Source organism: Sparus aurata, chromosome 7, assembly GCF_900880675.1.
Source record: "Sparus aurata chromosome 7, fSpaAur1.1, whole genome shotgun sequence".
NCBI lineage: Eukaryota > Metazoa > Chordata > Actinopteri > Spariformes > Sparidae > Sparus > Sparus aurata.
This window is the reverse complement of record NC_044193.1, coordinates 8,004,905-8,027,245: the sequence shown is the minus strand read 5'-3', so window position 1 is coordinate 8,027,245 and position 22,341 is coordinate 8,004,905. Positions and strand designations below refer to the sequence as shown.

The following is a 22,341-nucleotide window of genomic DNA, read 5'->3' as shown; positions in this document are numbered from 1 at the left end:
ACCTGATCTGCTCTGAAGAGATTACATTCACACACACTATAAATTATTTAACTTTAAAAAAAAAAAAACAGACTCCAGTGACTTTTCAGTGAAAATATATTTTGAAAACATTCATTTCACAGTATGAAAACAATGAATATTCACCCATTTGACAACAACCATACAAGTACAACATTTTCTGCAGTAACAAAGATCATTTGGACGTTTATTGTGATATATTTTTCACCATCAAAGACACTGACAACAGACTGAATCACCATCATGATTATCTTCCCCGGACAAGAACAACCTCAACATTTAAAGATCTCTACAGCAGCAAGACTTCAGAAATGTCAACACTAAATATCACTTATGATAAGATGGTTAACCATTTCACTGCCACTGTAGCTTCAGGCACTTTTTTTTATTTTTTAAATCATGCCTAATGGCATCCAAATTGTACGATTCACTACAATGTTAGTACTGTGACAGATTCATTCTGTCTGGCACGAGTAGGAGCCACTTTTATATCCATTCACAGAGTTAAAGTTTCACCCAAGTCGGTCATTATCTACTCACCCTCGTGCTGATGGAAAGTTGGGTAAAGTTTTGTTATCCACAAAACATTTCTCGAGCTTTATTCTCCTAAACAACTGAAGTAGACAGGGAAACCCCCAAAAAAGCATCAAACAGCTTCTCCCGCTACAGCCGACCGTGGATGTAACAATTAAAATCTGGGTACAGCGCTGGAGATGGCGCTCGCTCACTCACTATGAAAACCACTTTACAATTACATAGTTTGGCTACTATGAAATCCGGCCTCAAATCCCGGCTTTCATCCCGGGGGATTTCATCCAACAAGCTGTATGGATCCATTATATTACATTTATTTATTTATTTTTATTTAAATCAAGTCCCATCTGCTTTAGTTGTTTAGGAGAAAGCCAAAACACTGTTTTTCTGTGAAGCTTCAGAAATGTTTTGCAGACTACAAAACTTCACCTGACTTTCCATCAGCATGAGAATGAGCAGATTAAGACTGAATTTTCATTTCAGTCCCACTGATTAGATTTCTTGATTTCAGTCAAAGCACTACGATCAGTTACCTTCCACTGACTTAGAATGGAGCACAGGTGATTTCAGTGATGATAGAACTTTTCTTTGGGTTAGAGTTTCTGAGCCATTCACAGATATGAGAAAGTAAAATTCCTGAGAACTGAAAAATACAACGACAGCGAGCCAGATTATTGAGGAATAAATTCCAGTGCATTTTACAAAAACAGATCCCTGGGAAACAACATGAAACAAAAAAAACACACCTACTATAAATAATACACCCCACAATCCTGTTTCCTCACAGCGTAAAAGGGGTTATACTGTATATTAATGTGAGCACAGAGCTGCCACAAGTGTGGACAAAATAAATACATGACTGTGGCTGGATTATTGTAGGACACACAGTACAAATATCAACATAAATTAAAGGCCACTTCCTCCTCTAATGACAGACCTAAACTAAAACCATGTTCATCACCCAAAATCTACAGTGTCATGTTTCAGTCTAATGGCTAAAAACAATTCAATGTCACAGTGGGTTTAAAAGGCATTTACAAAAATCAACAGTAGTGGTGGGCGATCTGGACATTTTTTTCATATCACAATCTATTTTACCACAATCTGAATTGGACATTAAACCATTAAAACACAATATGGCATTTGGCACCAGCTCCTCGTCTGCAACGCTGCTATCTGTCACCCACGTAACATTGTTTATAATATCATCTAGTTGGCTACATCACTCGACAAACGCTGCAAGGATGACGTCTAGTTCCATCAAATTCAATTTCAGGTAAAAATAAAAAAGTTCCCTGGACAAAAAGCCTGTGGAAAATAAGCTTTGTGGCAAACACGAGTTTATGGACCTTACACGTTTTATAATCAAGGTGAGCTTCACAGATGAACTCCACTTCTTTGATTGTTTTTTTTTATTTCGTAGAACGAAAACGGGAAAAATCTTGAGAGTGTGTTAACCACAGACCTTATTTCAGGCATATAACAAAAACATTTTCAAACACACTATCTTCAAGACGAAGGAACTCGAAGTGCAAAAATGCTAACTTGATTCCGAGTTTTAGGACTCATTCTTGCGGCCCTCTCCTGGTATGTTCATATACAGCAGCACAGATCTGCAAGTTTTTCAACAAGTAAGAGGACCTTAAATACCAGAACCTCTTCAAGATAACCATCTATAAATGGTCAGATCGCCCACCCCTAATAAAGAGTATGGTTCTTCGTAGTTTATAATAAATACTATACAGGCATTGTATAGCCATTAAAAAAGGTGCAGAAGAGTCTTCCACGAACACAAACAACACAGCGTACATTTCATTTAAATAGGAGTGAAGAATACTAGGACGTACCAGAAAATGTGTCACGTGAAACCAAAATAAAAGCACAATTAACGTGCTCATTGAACATCTCTAACATAGAGCTCATGACGGGATCCACATCAAAACGTCACAGGTACAAACGCTTAAAAAGACATTCAAGAGACACACATGCTAACAGGTGTAAACTAGTTATTCTTCATATACAGTGAGTGAACCAAGTCACGACTGACAGAGAAATAAATAGTACCAAAGTTATTTGTTTCAAACACCACAGCTTATAAACTGGTCGCTCACACGCATACACACACATACACACGGTCAGTTCTGATTTAAAGTCCTAATTAATTTCCCCTCACACACACACACACACACACTTGCTGATGTTCTTAATGAAACCACTGGAGTGTCAGACATCACCGTCTCAGTCTAACCCTGCTGCACCAGCCTGCGGTAGTGCGGCATGACCTTGCTCTCGGGGAGGTAAAGTCCCATCTCCAAGGCAACCAGCACCGGGAACTCCAGAGGAATCAGCTCCCGTCTGTTTATACGGAAACGCTCCTCCAGCTTCTGCTCGTCCCCCCAAGAGAGAAAAACAGAGGAAAGAGTTTAAAGGAATTCATGTTGTGATGAAGTGAGTCTTAATATGCTAAAGAGATGCAGATGATCATAAACACGGAAATACTGAGGAGAGTTCTGTGTCATTATGTTTGTTCACCACCGTTTGATTTCCATCCATCCAACAGAATCTTGGTTTTGTCAATAGTGATGATCAAAATGTTTATGAAATCTGTTTTTGATGCCATTTATGGTTAAACCTTTTTTAGCAATAGTCAGAATTTACTTACATTTTATATTTTGTGCTATTTTCATTCTTGGTGGCGGAGTCTGCCATTAATGCAACATTTGTTCTCATGACTGAATAAACAAACTGATCATAAAAGGATAACACAGTGTCATTCGGTTTCTAGCCACATTTCTAGCTTCAAACTGCATTCTGACCTTATTTTTCTCTGAGAACAGCTTGTTTATTCAGTCATGGTAAAAATATTTAAAAAAATATCTGAGTTCATATTTTCTGAGTTTGACTTTCTTCTCCAAAACTACATTTTGCCCCTTTAACAGGTTATTTCCACCAAATTAGAGTTGGTAGTTGGCACAGTGGAAAGACTAAATACATAAACTGTGTGCTGTATTTTTCCGTTTAATGAGGAAAATACGACTTCAGCTAGGGCTTATGCAAAATGAAAATGAAAAAAATGTAATCCACTGTTTTATTCAGTGTTTTTGTTATTAAAAATTAAGAAAAAAGCTCAGAGAAATGTTACACTTATGATGAAATAATATTACTTAGGCTGTAGCCTACAGGTTGGACAGCACATTGTAGGTGGTATTGATGTGTAAGGACCACACCAGCATGTAACGGTTATATACTGGTGCAGTCCTTACACATCAACATACTTGAAAAGGTCACTTTGGTTCGGTTATATTATTACCGAACCAAAGTGACCTTTCAAGTATGTTTACATGCTTTATCTACTGCGGCTGATTAACCATCTAGCTTGAGAAACTTATTTTATCAGTGAACTTTTCTTCCGTGAATGTTTGTTGGGGAACTCATTCAACAAGTAAAGGTGTGGGACAAGATGTGTGCTAATGTAAGTCATGGACAGAGAGGTTTAATTAGTATTAGTGTAAGTATTGGTATTAGTGTGGATTTAGCCTCAGACAGGAGGGCGACATTGGCAGGGAAGCTAGTGTGGGTTTGTTGTTCAGAGTCAGTGGCACTTGTGTTGTTACTGTATCAAAATAAGGTCTCTAACTAAGTAGACGGATACCAGACCAATATTCTGCCACATTCTGCTCTTCATATATACACTGTACGTACAGTGTATGAATGTTTAAAGGGAATCTAAGTGTGTAGTTAAATTTTCAGCAGCTGAATTAAAGAAGCTGCAGGTCTCGGCCAGAAAGTGAGCAACATTAACCAGTTTTAATAATTCAGTTTTATCTATGGAGCATTTACTTGTATTGCATAGGGAAGAGCTTTCTCTTATGCGAGAGGGAATAATGTTTGCAAAATAATATTGAGGTAGCTACTGCCTGTGTTACAGGTTATTCCACTCTCTTATTAGCGTGAGATTACCAGCGTGAGTTTTGTTTTTTGTTTGTACACTGTTTCTGTGGAAACTTTACTCACATCAATGAGCTGTTTGACTTCAGGCTTCCTCAGATCACTGCTGATCTTTGCAGCCAGCAGCACGCATGCCGCCGCCACCAGCTTCCTGTTCTGCTTGTTGAGCCGACCCTGCAGCACCAGCTTCTCAAAGTAAACAAACGCCATCGCTGTGGTGACCGGCTGCAGTCCAAACTCCTCGCTCACCGCACGCATCTCCCTCTTCAGGCTAGTGGAGAGGAATGACAGTAACTGATCAGTTTTCTGAGAAAGGGTGCGCTGCATGACTTCAGCTTAAAACCACAAGGAAATGAGAGAGGGCAGAACAATCTTCAAAAGGCTTTTAGAAGATAATCTAAATATCAAAGGAGCAATGTTATACATCTGCACCTTCTTATCTTGCTCAAAGTCAGCTTTATGTGAGGAAACTTCTCCTTGAAAGTCTCGTTCATGTCCTTCTTCAGGTCAGACGGTTTGACGTACTCAATAACAGTGGTCTGCAGAGATGAAAAACAAATCAGAGCGTCAGAACAGAAGTGCCTTGTGTCAGCACGAATCATAGCCGCAATAAAACTTCACAGTTTTGCTTATAGACTGTCTTGGTAAGGATTGTTTCACACATAACCTTATGCTGAGGGTGACAGTCTTGTGACATTTTCTACTCAGCAACAATAAAATCATGTGGACGGGTCACAATGGATGGTTTTATTCTGTGACGGGAAGTTTGCAAGTCAAATTAAACTGCCTCTGGTTTCATAAACAAGGAAGGACAGTTGATGTGAGATAATAAGTGTTTGTACAGGCACTCTACAGACGAGCATAGCAATCTTATTCTAAATGTAGTAAAAGACAGAAAACAAAGTCTTCAGTGTGTTTGTCAGAGCGGTGAGCAGAGAGCCAGATCACCTTCTCAGGTTCAGAATTTAACAGTCAAATGTTAAGTGGTGGAACCAGACGTCCAGGGTTTCAGTCGGGTTCACCAACATGGATGTTAAATTTCATAACATAGAATTCAGTTTAATGCCAGATTCATGATTACACTGAATGTATGATGCAAATAAACAGTTAGGATGACTGGAGTCATTTGTTATAAATCACATTTTTCAGTTTCATTACAAATACTTAAAGGTTTTGGGTTCAACTTAGTGAGTGTGTAAAAGAAAAAACAGCTCATGTTAATAATAACAAAAAATATCATATTCAAGCTTATTCCCAACCTTGAAAAAAAATAGTTAAAATTAATCATGTTTTCAAACTTTCAAGGCTGCCAGTTTTTTTGTAACTTTGCACAGAGCAAGGCGGCCTCTGTCTGCTCTGGATATTTACTGTCATTTCATATTTTCATCATGATTTTTTAATTCTTGTTAATGTGTATGCCAGTAGACAACAAACAAATATGATGTCAGTACTGCTCCATCCCAAATTACTGAACATTTTTTTGGCTTACATGACCGATTACGTTGATGACACACCACATTATTTATAAAAATTAAGCATTTTTTTAGTGCATTCAAATTTAAGCATATTCCTAACCATGAAAATATTACAAATAAAATTAAGATTTTCCAAACTTTCCAGACTTTCTTCAAACCTGGTAACCTGGATACGAAATAAGAATCTGTATTCACCAAGAAAAATCTACCAATTAACTACAATCCTCAACCCCAGTTTCAGAAAAGAGGCTTCTTGTTTACATATTTATTAAAAGGTTTAACTGCATGTAAACACACTGAGTGAAATCAACAAACTCACCACGTATGATGCAAATATCAGAACCCTCTTGTGTCTCCCACAGGGCCACTGAGGGTCACTGAGAAGATTAGGATCGTACTCCGTCACTTCCTCCACACCTGAAGAACACAAAACACAGAGTGAGTAACACAAGCTAAGGTCAGTGAAACAGTAGAGGAGCAGGTTTGTGTCTGCTGTGTTTGCTCGTCTAAACAGGACTCGTACATGGTTCAGGTGCTACACTGTTGTTCAGACGAGCCGGAGTGAAGTTCCTCTGCCCGCTGCCACGGAAACGCGACTGAGGGGTCTGAGCTGTGAGGTTCTCCAGAGCGCTGCCACTCTTCGGCCTCACCAAGGCATTGGTTGGGAAAAGGAACTGAGCGTATGACACGGTCTGAGGAGGAAAAATTAGATAAATCATGTACAATGGTAGTATTTCTGTTTCTCATTATAGTACTATAAAGCTGCGTTCTCACAGAAAGTACTTTCTATGTAAACCTTTGAAACCCTGTGTAACCTGTGGTAACTGTTCCTAAATGTGAGATCTGTGTTTACGTCTCCACTGCGGACAGTACTCCTTTTGTGTACACAGGGTCAGTAACGGGGCCATTGGGGGCAACCCTTTCATTTGGGAAACAGGGGAGAGCGGTGGTAACTCTTGAGCATTTATTAACTGACAAACTGTGACCTGTACTGTACATTACTGCCCAAATGAAAACACATACACATTGGTCCCTATCTGAATCATCTGTAACTACCGACAAAATCAGGAGTTTTAGAAATCCTACATCAGAATGCCGTCGTTGAGACAACTGTGGTTGTTTCGCCTGACCAATCAGTGGTCTGCAGTGTTTTATTTCCACCTTTTAGTATCGGATCAGTGTGCACAGTACCTTAACAGAAAGGTTACAATAAAACAGGAAGACACTGGGGCAATTCTTTTGAACTTTTGATAGTGGAAGCAAAACATTTACTTAACTGCCCTGCCTGGTAAAAAACAAGGCTTATAACTGACTGACATTTACCTTGCCACAAGCTCCCAGCTCGACACCCTCCAGGGAAGGAAGCAGGTCAGCAGCCACCACAGAAGACAGCCTTTGTCTCTGACCATCCAGCTTAGGATCACTGTTCAGAAAAAGTCACATTTAAGCAACTTTTACCACATGCACACAGACACACACTGTCCCTTTTTGAGAACGATGATGATGGTTCAGACTGAGGGATGATACAAAAGTAAAAAGCGAGGTGATGATGGTGGGTGCTTTCTGCTTGGGATTGGTGCTTTCTTTGTACCTGAGGTGAGCACTCTCTCCATAGGGCAGCACTGAGAAAGCAGCATATAGCGACCGCTTGGCACAAATCAGCACGATCCTGCAGGACACAGCAAGTACAGGCAGACAAAACAGATGGTGTGTGAGTCTACAAGCAACAACTACACAACAGCTACTGTGCACACTGTATTCTTCAGTGCAGCTGGAGCAAAATCAGTCACAGAGGCACCTCTATGTGGGTCTGCAGCACTGAAGCCAAACAGCTATCAACAACAATCTAAAGCTCCAAGCAGGAGGAGGGAAAGCTGAGAGGAGAGCAGGACGAGCCTCAGTTTCTCCTTTCATGTATCACCACAGACGGACAGAAAACTAATTGGCAACTATTGTAAATAATCAGTAAATAATCTTTTAAGCAGAAATGTCAAAAATTCTGACTACAGCTTCTGTTCTTGATCCAAAATGTTTTTAACCAAAAAGCTTTTGGCTCTAGAATGTTGGTTGGTAAAAAACACGACTTAAGGCGTCAAACTGGACTCTTAAAAACATTTTTTAATTTCAAAATATAAAACCAGCAATCTTTTAAAAACCTAGTTACTTAACTGCCGCAGAAGGTATTGCACTGATTTTTAGGGATACACGATATAAAAGAGGAAGAAGAAAAAGAAGAAGAAGAAGTCTGTGAGATCTGACACAACAGATCTTGCTGGAGCTCTGGAATATGAAATCTCATTGCTCATTGCATCTGAACCTGTTTTACCCTCAGGGGTGCATAAATTACAGATCAAGAACTTTAAAAATAAAAAAATATATTAAAAAATTAAAGTTATCAGTTGTCTTATCAGCCAAGGGAAGCAGGTAAATGTCAGTTATTGGTATCGACCGAAAAAAATCCATGTCATGTATCCTGACTGATTTTAACATTGGAGAAACTGGAATCATCAAATGCTGGTATTTCAGAGTTGATAATCAGAACGCTGATGATTTACTTTCTGTGGATCAACATTTTTCATCCAAGTGGTTCGAAAAGTCTTCGAGGATGCTGGAAATACCTCCAGAACAGCGATAAGTGTTTTAAACAACCTTCTGTCTGCCTCTATGATCCAACCCTCTCACTGAAGTAACATAACGCATAAACAAGAGATAGATGACCAGAGTGGCTGAGACAGACACAACTCGCTCTAATACAAGACACTGTACCATCAAAATGATTTTCAAGCTGTTATTTTAAAAGGTCACAAAAAGTTACATAACGCTGCTTTAAATGTCAGAATCTGCTGCTTTTCTTTGTCATGTGTGACAGTAAAAGAAGAGTCTTTGGGTTTTGGATAGTTGTTCAGACAAACAAAGCCATGTCAAGATGACACTTTAGGCTCTGGGGAATTGTGATGAGCATTCTTCACATTACAAGACAATTTACAGATTAAATGATGAATCCATTACCAATAAAATACTTAGCCGATAAACCGATAATGAGAATAACTGATAGTTGCAGCCCCCGGATTTTGTTGTTGTTTGTGAGACAGCTCCGGTGCTTATCTCTGTTACCCAGAGCCAGCGTGAGTGAGAGGCACAAACTGGGGCTAAGCAGCTAAGGACTGGCTAAACCGGGGGCTAGCAACCAATAAACACAGTACACATTCACTGGAACTCTATTGTTCTGACAAAAATGACTCACAGTCTACTTCAACGGCACCACAAGCACAGAACACAACAGTGCTTTTGGCAACTAACAACACTGCGCACACACCTTCAGCTCCTCACAAATCACAAACAACAAACAGTCAGCAGTTTCTGGGTGTCCCGCAGAGATATCATATCTCTAACGGGGGACAATATGGCAACATACATCTACTGTTAATTAGCTTAGTTATACAACATAGATAGCTTTGCTTTATCTCAGTAACATGAAGAGAAAACTGAACGAGGCAGTCAGTCCTGTAGGGTAACAAGGATTGCTACATCATTGCTTTGCACACACCAGCAGAAAATGATACATTACTATGTATGTGGGCATGAAATGTTTGTAAAGTGAAATGTAAAAATGGGAAACAAAAACACACAGTTTTGGCTCGTAGGAAGAAACTAAATGACATGTTTTCACAGGCAGAAAATATAGCCAGACATTATCACACTTGTGTTCTGACTTCAGTCGTGTCTTTCTTCAAAGTTGACGTATGGTTGGTGCAATGGGGTGTTACATTTCAACACTGCACCTCTTTTGGCTTTTGCTAAGCTTCCAAGAGTGATTAAATTCACTGTAACACTCACCACTCAGCAGCTGTGCTGCTGTTATTCCTCTGCAGTCCAAACTAAGTCTCTGCGCCAGAGTTAAGCTGCTTATTACAATACTAGCAGGAGAAGTATAACACTGTTGTGAGTTAAAGGCCTACTTCAGAGTGCTGAACAAAACAGCCTTTGTTTGTTACATTTCTTTGAGAGGAATCTCAATGTAGAGGAATGCCTCGTGAGTTGATCTACAGCACACAGGATGTAAGTGTATGAATATGTATTTTGGACACTCACCTACATCCCCTGGTATCATACTGCCTCATACTCTTGATGAAGTGGACTTTCTTTGGCACCTTGGGTCCAGGAGAACCAGAGATATTCCTTAACCTGAAGGGAGATCGAGACCATTTTGTTAATGCTGGTATATATGGCTCACAGTGATACACATCTCTTTACATCTCAGATTTGGTGTTAAACCAGAGGGTTGAGGGTTTGTTGGGTATTTTCTCCAAACAACACCTCACATAACAAATCCAGCAGCTGATGACAGTAAGAGCTGACAGGTGACTGTAATTTAAGACACCAATAATACAGGCAACAGTGTTTAACATAAGAAATCAGAGTCAAAACAACCCAATTGTAAACCAATGGTAAAACTGAGCTATACTCTCATTGTATTTGGGTTAAAAGGACGCACCCAGATCATGCTGGGATATTACGATCGGTAGCTTAAATGAAAATGAAAGTCAATTCTTCTCATAATACCTGCTGTTTTCATGTAATGCGGAAGTCAGTAGCCCATTTAAAGGCCCATGGTAAGACACCGACCACTAACATGCTTACCTCTGTCTTGAATCCAGAGAATTGCTGGCGGGGACCGGGCTCAGAGCGGCGGGCGTTGACCTGACACGGGAGCAGGGCTGGTGTCCGGTGGGCACAGGAGACATGGGGGTGTCCGGGGTTAGCGTCTCGGCCGCGCTACCACCCTCCAAAAATACCTCGTTGGCCCCCACAGTAAGTCCCGGAGGCATTACCAAAGAAGGTCGGGCTGGACTGAAGACCCCCGGAAAACTGGAGGCACTTGAGCCACTACCGGCCGCAGCGGGTTCTGTCACCTGTGCGACCGGTGCTTGGCTATCCGCCGGTTGGGGCACGACCGTTGAGCCGCCGTCTCTGTCGCTGAGTCGGGGCTCCTCGTCGGCTTTTTGGCCGGTGTTTCCATCGCTAAGCTGACCCTGAGGCCGTCCGTCGAGTGAGATATTATTAAGGAATAAAAGAGCCGCCTGTCTCCTTTTTGAATCCTTCGCTTTCCTCCGGTACTCCCGGTGTGTTTTAGCTGGTTTGCTGTTCCGGCCGGTAGACTGCAGACCGCAGACAGCGGTCGCCATTCTAGTTTGAAATGTGGTTGTTCTCACTCAGGCAACGAGCGACTGGTACCAGTGCGTTAGTCCCGCCCCTCCACGCGCTGATAGGCTGTAGGGCAGTAATGCAAACGAAACCGTGTAAATGCTCGTAGGTGATTGGATAAAAGACATATTATGAAAAAGTATGCCTGTTGCTCGTAGTTGATTGGCTGTAGTGTGAGAGTGGGCGGTGCGATGGAGACAAAGACAGTAGTCACTAAATTCACCTGTTCAGTTGGCTGGATGATTCATTTATATCTCTATGAATTGATTCACTTATATCTTTAAGAACTGATTCATTTATATCTTAATGAACTGATTCACTTATATCTTTATTAACCGATTCATTTCTATCTATTTGAACGGATTCATTTATATAAATAGGAACTAATTAATTGGTATATGAACTAATTAAAACACTTGATTTTGTTAAAACCCAGTATATGTAGTTGATTTACAAAGTCGAAACCCAACTACACAAAAAAGTAATTGACTGACTTATTTATGCTTGAACAAACAAAATAAACGACCTCTCTTTATTTTCATGGCTGAATAAACTGAATAAATAAAGTGACCTTAAGGGCAACACAATTTCATACTGTTTTACTCTGTTTATACGTGACGGACCCTGCAACCTTTCCAGCTTCAAACAGTGTTCTGGGGACCTGTTTTTCCCCTAAGAGCATCTTGTTTGAAAAAATAAATATGTATGAGTTTGTATTATGTCCTCATTGATATTGTAAATATGAAAATTGTGAGTATTAACTATTAATGTACAGTATGCTTATATTCAATGTAGAAGTGAAGCTAACTGCAAGCTGAGAACAGGACATGGTTGACTGGAGACATGTTGAGCGGTGTTGGCTCGGGCGTGTGTGAGCTGGCCAATCAGAGCAGACTGGGTGTTTGGAAGTGGGCCCTTAAACAGACAGGAGCTTGAACAGAGCGTTTCAGTGTTGCTGCACTGATACAAGAAAAACTGTTGCATTTTATGTAATTTCAACCTCTTCTAGTAATAACCCAAAATAAAATTATGAAACTGATAATTGACACAATATTTCTCCTTTAAAGTAAAACTCTCGCCAAAATGCAACCCAGGGTCTTTTTGTGAATGTACCCCAGTCAAACGTCTCTTTAAAAGTATAAATTACGACTATGACGTTATTTAAGTTTTCGGGTCAAAATGGAGTGCTAGGGGCAAATACTATTTTAGCATCAGCTATTTTTAAAACAGTAAGAAGGCTCGACACAACATGAAACTTTGCTCGTAGTATCACCAGGGTCTCTACACATGAACTCGAGCATTGAGAACATTGTTTGTGTATACAGAGTTTACTAAAAAGAAGGTGTCTGAACAACTCATGTCAGCAGTTGTTTTTCCGCTCGCCGCCGTCCTGCCAGTCGAGAATCTCCGAATGCCACGTAACATGGAGATGAGTTAAGGTGGAACACTCCTAAAGCTTAGTTCCATATAAATGCACGGATAATTCGTTGTTTTGTCGTTAGTGAAAAACAATATTGACCTTGAAGTTGAAAAAGGAGCCTCATATAAGAAACAATACTAAAATCAAAAGCCGGAAAAGTCACCTGAGATGCGAGAGAACGAGAGTTGTTCAAAAACTTTCTTTTTAGTAAATTCTGTGTACACAAACAATGTTCTCAATGCTCGTGTTCATGTGTAGAGACCCTCGTGATACTACGAGTAAAGTTTCATGTTGTGTAGCGCCTTCTTAGTGTTTGAAAAATAGCACTCCATTGAAAATGATTTTGACCCAAAATGTAAAATACGGTCAATCTTAAAAGTGATGATTTTGTCTTAATTATGCTTTTAAACAAACGTTTGACTCAGGTACATTCACAAAAAGACCCTAGGTTGCATTTTGGCAAGAGTTTCACTTTAAGTCTGTGTTACCTATGGCAACAAGTCATGTAATTCTGTTTTTACAATAATCCACACATTACATTTTAAGTGTCTTTCCACTGAATTCAGGCAAGATTCAGGCAGTTTCTGTGGTATCCAAACGTTGTAACATCAGAGTGTTATTCTTTGGAGAAAATGGCACCAGATAGCTGTTTAGCATTTGTGAAGGAATGTGAAACTGTGATTGTGAGATCAAAGATGAGCTCCGGCAAACAGCTCAGCTGCTTGTTCTCTCATTTCACTGCAAGCCAAAGGGCTTAATGGCGCCGTTTGCACAGGATTTTGATTTCCGCTTCGCACCACGTTGACAGGCAAACATCAAGCTGAAGCCTACTTCTCTGACTGAGACGCTGAAGAGTGAAAGGAGAGTGAAAGCTTTTCCATCTCCTGAGAGGAAGTGATCAATAGAATGGACTGATGGAAATCCTGAGCTTCCTTCACAGTTAACGGGAATCACAATGATAGCTGCATGCCAAAGAGTGTGTTTAAGACTATGTTCATGCTGAGAGGTCACTAACCTCAGCGGCCACAAGTTCAGGTGCACTAATCCACTCATCCATTGCAACAGAGATGGGATTTAGTCTCAATCCACTCAGAACAATCTGCCCCCTTAGAAGTAGTCTGTCTGTCTGTCTGTCTGTCTGTCTATTTATCCATCCATCCATTTGAAAAAAACATGGACAGCAGAGGTCAGGTAAACACATTGCTTTTTATTTTAGCAACAACAACAAAATGAAATTGTCTTCACCTTCTTGTTCATCTTTTTTTTTTCTTGCTCTGAACAGCAACAGTCTGGCATGACCAGTTTAAGGCTTTTTGATTTCTAGCTTTGTGTTTGAGGTACAGCCCCGCCCAACTTCCTGCCACAACACGCCCATTACATGGTTCACCGCGTGGTTGTTACTTGATGGTATTAACCAGTTAGCACCATAATCGAAGAAGCCCCTCTGGGCTTCGTTGCCGCAGTTACAGGGGTGGTAAAGGTGCTCTGTGGGCTATTTTTGTTTATTTCAGTGTCATCTTGGAAAAATGAGCTGACCGGACAGTGTTTACAACAAAACTGTCGTATCTCAGTGACACAATTTCAAAATTAACTTAAATGCACATGGCAGGACTCCTTTTTCCCACATACACCCATACACATGCTGGTATGTGAGCTCACACACACATACACGCAAACACACACGAACACACACACACGGTTCAGAAAAATTCCCTTCTTGTGGCTATTCTATAGAAATCAACCCTGATAAAAGAAAGTACGGTAACACCTTATTTTACAGGTCATTAAAGCAACATTATGTGACTTTTACCTTAAAATAAAAGCTTCAAAATCATGTTGATGGTTCAGTGTCTTGTAACAGGGTGAATGTGTCTCAGTCTCCACCACTCCGCCCCTCTATCACGTGTTTCTGCATTATGTAACTTCAGGATCACAGCGTTACATGCATGTTTACTCTGAGACACATAACTTTGTCATGATGTAATGAGTTTTGTTAGAAGTTAGCACCTACTTTATGTCTGTCAGACCTGGGATTTGTATTTATGACTGTGATGGGAGCAAAAAAAATCCCTATTTCTACATAATGTTACTATAAATTCTTGATTTCTTCCAATTTAGAACAATTTTTAACTATAGTGTTCAATTGGTAAGCTACAAAATAATCAGTTCCAATTAGAGCTGCGGGATATGTTAATAAATATAATAAATATATGAAATAAAATATCATATTGCAATTATTTTGACGGATACGGCGATTGCAATATGAATCACGATTAGTGGGAATGATCATTTTTGCACCATTTTCACTGAAGAAACTATTAAAATCACGGCGATGTGACATTTGTCGGGGTCTGTACAAAAGGAACATGTTTTTTTTTAATATCTGGAGAGCAAGATCTGTCGGCAAGGACATCTCTGCAACTCTACAGCAATTCATTATTATTCAGTTCTTGCCACATTTTACCCTGCAGCTCGTTGCGATTTGAATATCACACTTAGCCATTGGCCATTTAGATTATACTGCGATTCTAATTAAATCCTCTGTCAGCTGTACATACAATTCAACGTATGTAAGAATGTAAGAAAATTTACACTTCCAATAATAAGATGATGAATAAATAAATAAATAATAATAAATAATAATAATGAGTTAGGAATAAATATTTCTTTTATGTTTAAATAGATTAGTTCTTACATGAAATCAACACTAAACCAGCAATGTCAAACAATATCTCTATTTTCCTTTAAAGTTTGTACCTAATTAAATATAATTCTTTCTGGCAGAGTTTTGAGGTAATAACAGACCTGTAAAATAAAGTCTTACCAAAAGTACCACATGCCTGTACCGTCAATAATATCAAAGCTATTCTGTTAGGAGTCTGGAGTCTGCAGCTATGTTTTTTTTCTTTACATATTTCAGACGACAACGTATGGATACAGCACGATTACAGACAGTGCTGTCCCGCTGAACACTCCCTCCTCATTGTACAGTTTAATTTACATGTTACTTCATGTCTGCCCTGTTTCCTGCGCTGTGTGAGACGGATGTAGTATGAAAATACTATCTGTTGAGAGTCCTGACCATAAAATACGTCCTGTAAATGTAAATTATAACGTAGCTTGTTCGGTACATACACATTCTGAATGAAGGTGCATCTTGTCAGAGTAACAGTGATGGCATTACCCCCCCCCCCCCCCCCCCAAAAAAAAAAACAACCGATTGCTTGTAAACACACACAAATCTCTTTTTTTTCCCTTCTTCTAGCTTACCTCGAAAAACAAATATATTACCACAGGAATGTTGTAAATCCCACTAACAGAGTGAAAATGCTCAAAGCCTCGTCACACAAATAATCACATTTTCAACTGTTTTTACATTCAACTCAAATGTTGCTTTTGAACCGTCTGAAGCAGCACTCTCAGAGACTCCTTCAACATGAGTGAAAAGCTATGGAAAATCATGATCGTGACAATCAGTGCCAGTGTTGACGCTATTGTAGATTGTGTTTGAGATTACAGTGCGAGCTATCCCCCTTCCTCTCCTCCACGCCCCGTCTACATCTTCAGGTTCGGTTGTAGCTGCCATAAATAATCATGCATGTTGAAGGCGTCGTCTCTGTCGCCGAACGCCTTGAGAGGTTGTGCTGCAGCACCGTCGCTGAGGAGGACGCTCTGCCTCTGATTGATCATCACAGCTCCGCTTCTCTGCCTACCTGTGCTTTTTTTCTCTAAGCTCACCCGACGCCACTTCCTGTACCACACCCTGACCTGAGAAATGATACAGAAACCAAAATATGCACCATCATTAGAAAACATCACAGCACTTTGCCTTTGATAAAAATAAAGACACCACACTCCGTCCACGCCGCCCCCCCCTTTCTCCGCCTGTTCGTCTCCACCAGCCTGACAGCGATCAAGTACGCGTGGAGCTGAAACAGACTGCTCAGTGAGAGTCGTCCACCTGCCATTCTTATTTAAGGCAGGGAGTCCACATGGCAGCAAAGCTGAGTCACAGCACATTCAGCACATCACACGGTGGTCTCGTACTCCATCACTTCTTTGGGTGTGCCCAGACAGCGGTACTGAATCCTTGGCGTGACCGGGGCGGCGCTCTCCAGCACCAGGATGGTTTTACGCAGCCGGCGGTCGATGAAGTGAGCGTCCCAGGCGGGGTACTTCTTCCTGGGCAGGTCTATTCGGATGACAGGCCCCTCAGTTCTGGGTGTGAGAGGGGTCACGGGGGCCTGAGCTCCCCGAGGTGGTCGTACCTGAAACACGTCTCCGTCTACCCCAGGCCCCTGCTCTCTGTCAGACCCTTTAGTTCTCTGAAGGGTCCTGGGGGGGCTGCTCACCAGGTCAGGGGGGAGGCTGGAAGCTGGGGACACCAGCGACTCCACAGGCACCTCCTTCTCCACAATATAACCCCACCCTGACACCGGGCCGTCAGGGTGCAGCAGACAGTAATACACAAACATGAAGAAGGTGCCCAGAGCGTAGCTGCTGGCCACCACGCACACCATGATGACGGCGTAGAAGTCTGAGGTACGAGAGCCGCGGTACAGGTACCAGGCCGCGGTGAGCGCCACGTTCTCCACGAACACAGTCAGGCTGTAGATGAGCATCCTGCAGCGAGTGCGCCCCTCCCTCACACTGAACCAGCAGAACACGTACACGATGCCCACCATCATGTTATAGATGATCTCCTCCCACTTGGACATGCAGAAGTCCGTCTCGCCTTGGATTATCCAAAATGTCATGATGCACCAGTGGGCCACGATGAAGATGCCGAAGTAAAGCTGGAACACGGAGGCAAAGAGGGCGAAGGCCAGGGTGCGGGCCCCGATGGTGAACAGGTGCCACAGGATCTGGACTATGACGGCCTTGTAGGTCATGGGTAGCTTATCGTCTCGGGAGTCTCTCAGGACTTTCTGATAGGAGGCAATCATCCAGGCGAGAGACATCAGCGAGGCAGAAGCTGAAAGCCCTGAGGAGAAGACAGAGGGAAGAGGGAAATTGAGCAATTTAGACAGGATGAAAACTGCTCTGGGGTTGATGTCAGACCATTTAGCACAGCAAGAAAACACATTTCGCTGCTTTGTGGCTGCCTGATTGAAGTGACTCATCATGCACAGCGTGGGCTGCAGGACGTGTGATTGACTGATGCGGTGATTGGTCACTTTGGGGCCACTTACCCTGAAGGGGCAGCACCTGACTGGCCTGGATCATAATGCTGAGCTGCAGCACCAGCTGAGGGGCGCTCTTCAGGAAGGACTCAAGCAGACGCAGCATGCTGATATCTGCGCTCTCAAACATCATGCGCCAGAAGTAGTGGCGGCGCTCGGGGTCCCTGTGCCAGCGGCTCTGCACGCCCAGATACAGGGCGTGGACGTACCTGCGTGTCAGAGGCAGACAGAATACAGACGGTGCATTAAAATTTAAAATAAGGAGTGAGACTGAACAGAATCTGAGGGCTTAATACTGCGCTTCAAAAACTTTTGGACATCAAACGCAGACTCTCAGAAGTCATAACTCATTATTCCAAACTTTGGGAGCTGTCAGTAGTTCTTGCCAAAAAGCCGGGTTGCTTTGCTCCTCCAGGATTTAGATTAGTCTGAAAACTGAACTAAGCAGCTCTGTGGTTTTAATTTTAGTACAGGCATCCAGGGGGTGAATGTGGGGCTTGTCTGCAATCTCTCTCTTCAAATAAAATCGGGCAAGAGGGCTGCGGAGAAAACATCGAAAAAGACATCCAAATACATGCTTTCAATCCACCCTGCAGACTGAAGGTTAGTGGGAGAAAAAAAAAAACAGAGCTGGCTGTAAATCCCTCGTTGAACTCTTGAGCTCTGCTGACATGTAGTCCCACTCCACCTCCCCTCCCCAACCCCCCACCCCGCCTCGCAACGTGTTCTATAATGACCTTGCATAACAAACATGCATCATTTTTCTAGACACATGCACAGTGCAAACATATTTCCGCGCTAATGTGTTAACACCTATTTGTTCTATGCAAATATGCGACGTGTAAATGATGATTACCATTCAGGGCACAGCAGCACCTAAATGTTTGAGAAGAGAAAATAAAGGGGGGGGGGGGGCTGGTGGTTGCCACGGAGGACCGGAGCTATAAACGTCTCAGTAATTGCCTCGGGGAGAGACGGGTCAGAAGAGCCCTGTGTCAACAAGCCCACTGAACCGCAGGGGAGTGTGTGTAACCCTCCTTTTCCTCTGGTTCCTGCTACACAAAGTGCGCCTCGGGATGTAACACACTGAGAAAATGGAGCACACGTGCAGTAATGAGGGTCAAAGATTCAGCCACACACACACACCTTAGCATTTTCTTTGTGAGGACCAGGCAAAATGTCCCCACAAGTAAAACTGTCCTCACAAGAAAGGTGGGATGTCAAGGGTGGGTCCACACAAGCATAGCAATACAAACACACACACACACACACACAGTTTCATCTCGCCTTGTAACACAACCCCTACATCCCATCTCCTCGCGCACTGACATTTAATTCTTGTGGCCGGCCCAAATTGATCCCGAGTTCACCTGCCTGACTGTGTATCAGTGACGGATCATTCCTGAGTTAACAGCCGAGGGTAAAACACACAGCGGTAATCCTCTTAATGTGCAGACACGCTGGTCTGAGAGCAGCAGCAGCAGCAGCAGCAGCAGCGATGGAGCGACGCACACACACAACAGCTTTAATGGCATTACCGGTAATTCTGTGCCGCCACAATGTTTTAATGTGCTCCTGGACACACTCACACATAGGAGTCTCCAGGAGGAAATAAGGAATCAATATGTATTACCCATAGGGCTGCCTGGAGAGGCAGGAAGAGGGAGAGACCACAGAGGTGATAGACACAGACAGAAGCATCAAATAGCTGATTTGCATCTAATCTCATCGCATTATTTGTCTTTTTCTGCAACATCCCAGCGAGTCTATAAAACACAACTTGTCTCTGAGTAACATCCCGTTAACCCTCCTCCCACCACGGGTCAGCCGGATGCCTCCCTCTGACTGGCAGCAGTTCAAGCCTGTCAAAACCAATCAGGGCAGTGGAGGCTTGAGCACTTCCTCGCCATCCCGTCGCTGAGTTGCTGACCTACAGACCTACTACCATCCGAGTGAGAGTAATGCAGGAGTGTGTACCGGAGGGGTGTTTTCCGGTCCCCAGCAGCACGCCTGCTAATTAAACATGTTTGGGTTCAGTGGAGAGAAACAGACTTTAACAAACTTTAAATAAATAAATAAATAAATAAATAAAACCTGCTGGGAGATTTGCAGAATATGGATTTTGCAAACATAAAGAGAAGGAGCCCGGAGCGAAGAGCTGAAAATACACTAGACAGCGAGAGAGAGAGAGAGGGAGGGAGAGGAGGGAGAGAGAGGAGGGTACACACATCACTGCAAATAAGATGCAACTCTCATGACATTTATGACTTCTTCCTCTCCTCCTTCTTCTTCTCCTCCTTCTCCGTCTTTTTCTTCCGGCTCCAGACTCCTGCTCAGCCCAAACCCCACAAGACAAGAGAGATTTGTCAGGTTTTTTTTTTGGTTTTTTTTTCTTCTATATGAGGCGATTGGTGTGGATGAGTTGATGGTTTTCCCTGGAGATGATTGACCTAAAAGCGCGTCAGGGGGGAGGTGGAGAGGGGGTGATGGAGGGAGTGGGTGGAGTCTCCCTTCTCCAAGCTGGGGGAGAAACGTCAAACAATGCAAAAAGACATTCTGGCATTTTGGGCACAGTCCTCCCTCAATGATTACGTTTCATAAGCGTTTAGCTGCTGGGAGTGACACGTGCGCGCGCACACGCACACACAAACATACACATACACACAAAGGCACAAGCACAATGTGTAGTTAACCCCCCCCACCACACACACACACACACACACACAATCTGATGACTGTTCACACTTACCTCCAGACCTGTGCCAGCTGAAAGATGTGAATGATGGCCTGAAAGAGCCAGATGAAGACCCTGCAGCAGCCCCGGGCTCCTCCCCCGGTGCCCGGCCCCGGCAGCACCCCGGCCGCGGCAGTGCGGCCAGCGCCCCGCTCGCCGCTGCCCTTGGTGCTGAAGTCGCTCTCCTCCGCTCCTGACGCCGCCACCACGGCCGCCGCAGCCGTGCCGCTCTCGACGGTTTCGGCGAAATCGTAGGCGAACCATCGGAAGCTCAGCACTTGCACGACCACGGACGGGACTATCACAAAGACCAGAGTCAGTGCAAAGCACCAGTAGTCACTCCTTAGGTAGTAGTCCGCGGCCAGCCACAGGTCTGAGGCCCCGTCCGAGAAGAAGACCAAAAGGGCGCACAGCGTCCAGCAGCAGTCCGGGAGGGAGTAGCGCTGCTCGGCGGGACGGCGCTGGGCAGGCCCCGGGTCCGACCTGGAGGGACACTCGGGTGGGATTTCGTTTCGTAGAGAGACGGGTGCACCATCAGATTTCGCGGCCATGTTTGTTGTAGGGAAGAGAGTGAGTAAGAGATGGGAAAATGATGGAAGGGGGGGAGGGGGGTCGCGTAGCCTGTCGGTCTGTATGCATGCGTGCGGGAGAGAGGGAGGGGAAAGGAGGCGGGGAGGAGGGCCCGGGTAGGTGAGAGGGATGGGGAGTCACCGCCGCTCATCAATCAGGCTGATAACGCGCAGAAACACAAGGATTTAAACACAAGCCGCAGGTTTAATAAGAAGGTTTCTCTGCATCACAGGAGGCTCAAAGAGTTCGACCACAGCTGCAGGTTTTTATAGTTTATCTTCCCGCACAGGTGACAGAGACTGTGACCTCCAGGAAATCACAAATCACCTGGTTGTACTCAGAGGAGTAAAAGTATCAACAATCTCTAAATACTACGAGGGGAAAGTCCCGCCCTTCAAAGTAAAAGCACGTCCGAATTTGCAGCAGGATTTCCACAAAGTATCAAAAAGTAAAATGACTCAAAATGCAGAAAATGTCCTCTGAGTCTGATATATAAAACATGTTCAGACAGTCTACTACTGCGTGAAGGTGAATGTGTGAGTATCATTCAGCTGTTGTAGTTGGTGGTGGTGGAGCTGCTTATTATAAATACTTTATAAAGTTAGTCACATGGTTCCCAGCAGAGGGGTCAGGACTCCTCAGAAGGGTCACAAGATACAGCAGGAGGTCCTAAAGAGGTGACCGGGTCAGGACAGAAGTTCTGATACACAAATATTTGTTCATAATTTGGACTTTTCTCTAATATTGTAAAATATTTTTTTCTCCCCTCTACGGGGTCACAAGGAGAGCGATTGGGAACTACTTGTAACATTAAATGTAATTTGTAACTATACCTATCAGATAAACAATCGACCAGAAGTATCTGAATAAGATGGAAATAATCAAGTAAATAACTTTTGATCTATGCCCAATCCCATCTTTAGGCTTTAATAATTATATAAAACACTTGTACCTCAGAATTATCCTTTAGTATTTTCCATCACAGCTCAGTTCAAGTTCAAATGCACATAAAGTCTATAGATATTTCATTTGCACCTGCATGAGAATGTGTGTAATAATAGCATGGAGACACCTCACAGAAGCCTTCGTGTGTCACCATCCCTGAGCTGGTCACCATCTCATCACAGCTTCTATTCTGTTTTTGCTGCCTTCACCTCTGAGAGTGGCAGAGTTCCTCTTTCTCTGCCCCTTCCTGTCTTGGCTCCAAAGTCCACTGCAGGTCAGCTGACTCTCGTCCTCTGCTAAAACTCTGGT

General features: G+C 42.9%; 2 protein-coding genes across 3 annotated transcripts; both read right to left on the bottom strand.

Annotated features, from left to right (window-relative positions):
* Window positions 1–78: 78 nt before the first annotated feature.
* cables2a (Cdk5 and Abl enzyme substrate 2a) lies at window positions 79–11,217 on the bottom strand. Of its 2 annotated transcripts, XM_030424079.1 has the most exons (9): window positions 10,617–11,217; window positions 10,068–10,160; window positions 7,567–7,644; window positions 7,299–7,398; window positions 6,499–6,667; window positions 6,295–6,392; window positions 4,933–5,039; window positions 4,567–4,771; window positions 79–2,936 (listed from the first exon to the last, which is right to left on the bottom strand). In XM_030424079.1, exons 1-9 carry the CDS (start codon window positions 11,159–11,161, stop codon window positions 2,796–2,798), a joined length of 1,536 nt encoding a protein of 511 aa, XP_030279939.1. In that variant the 5' UTR covers window positions 11,162–11,217; the 3' UTR covers window positions 79–2,795. The 2 variants fall into 2 exon arrangements, with proteins under 2 accessions (XP_030279939.1, XP_030279940.1); XM_030424080.1 differs by lacking the exon at window positions 7,567–7,644.
* A 4,577-nt stretch (window positions 11,218–15,794) lies between these two features.
* Window positions 15,795–21,444, bottom strand: xkr7a (XK related 7a). Its single transcript, XM_030424250.1, has 3 exons — window positions 20,533–21,444; window positions 17,793–17,992; window positions 15,795–17,584 (listed from the first exon to the last, which is right to left on the bottom strand). Exons 1-3 carry the CDS (start codon window positions 21,066–21,068, stop codon window positions 16,629–16,631), a joined length of 1,692 nt encoding a protein of 563 aa, XP_030280110.1. The 5' UTR covers window positions 21,069–21,444; the 3' UTR covers window positions 15,795–16,628.
* Between the last annotated feature and the right edge of the window lie 897 nt (window positions 21,445–22,341).

What these genes read in the sequence shown, in the direction of transcription:
- xkr7a (XM_030424250.1), bottom strand. Translation starts at nt 21,068, where the DNA reads ATGGCCGCGAAATCTGATGGTGCACCCGTCTCTCTACGAAACGAAATC. An exon ending in CAGCTGGCACAGGTCTGGAG is followed by an intron (nt 17,993 to 20,532) that starts GTAAGTGTGAAC and finishes TCTGACACGCAG; the next exon opens with GTACGTCCACGCCCTGTATC. An exon ending in TCAGGTGCTGCCCCTTCAGG is followed by an intron (nt 17,585 to 17,792) that starts GTAAGTGGCCCC and finishes TCTTCTCCTCAG; the next exon opens with GGCTTTCAGCTTCTGCCTCG.
- cables2a (XM_030424079.1), bottom strand. Translation starts at nt 11,161, where the DNA reads ATGGCGACCGCTGTCTGCGGTCTGCAGTCTACCGGCCGGAACAGCAAA. An exon ending in TATGATACCAGGGGATGTAG is followed by an intron (nt 7,645 to 10,067) that starts GTGAGTGTCCAA and finishes TGTGTCCTGCAG; the next exon opens with GATCGTGCTGATTTGTGCCA. An exon ending in AGCTGGGAGCTTGTGGCAAG is followed by an intron (nt 6,668 to 7,298) that starts GTAAATGTCAGT and finishes TTTCCTCCTCAG; the next exon opens with ACCGTGTCATACGCTCAGTT.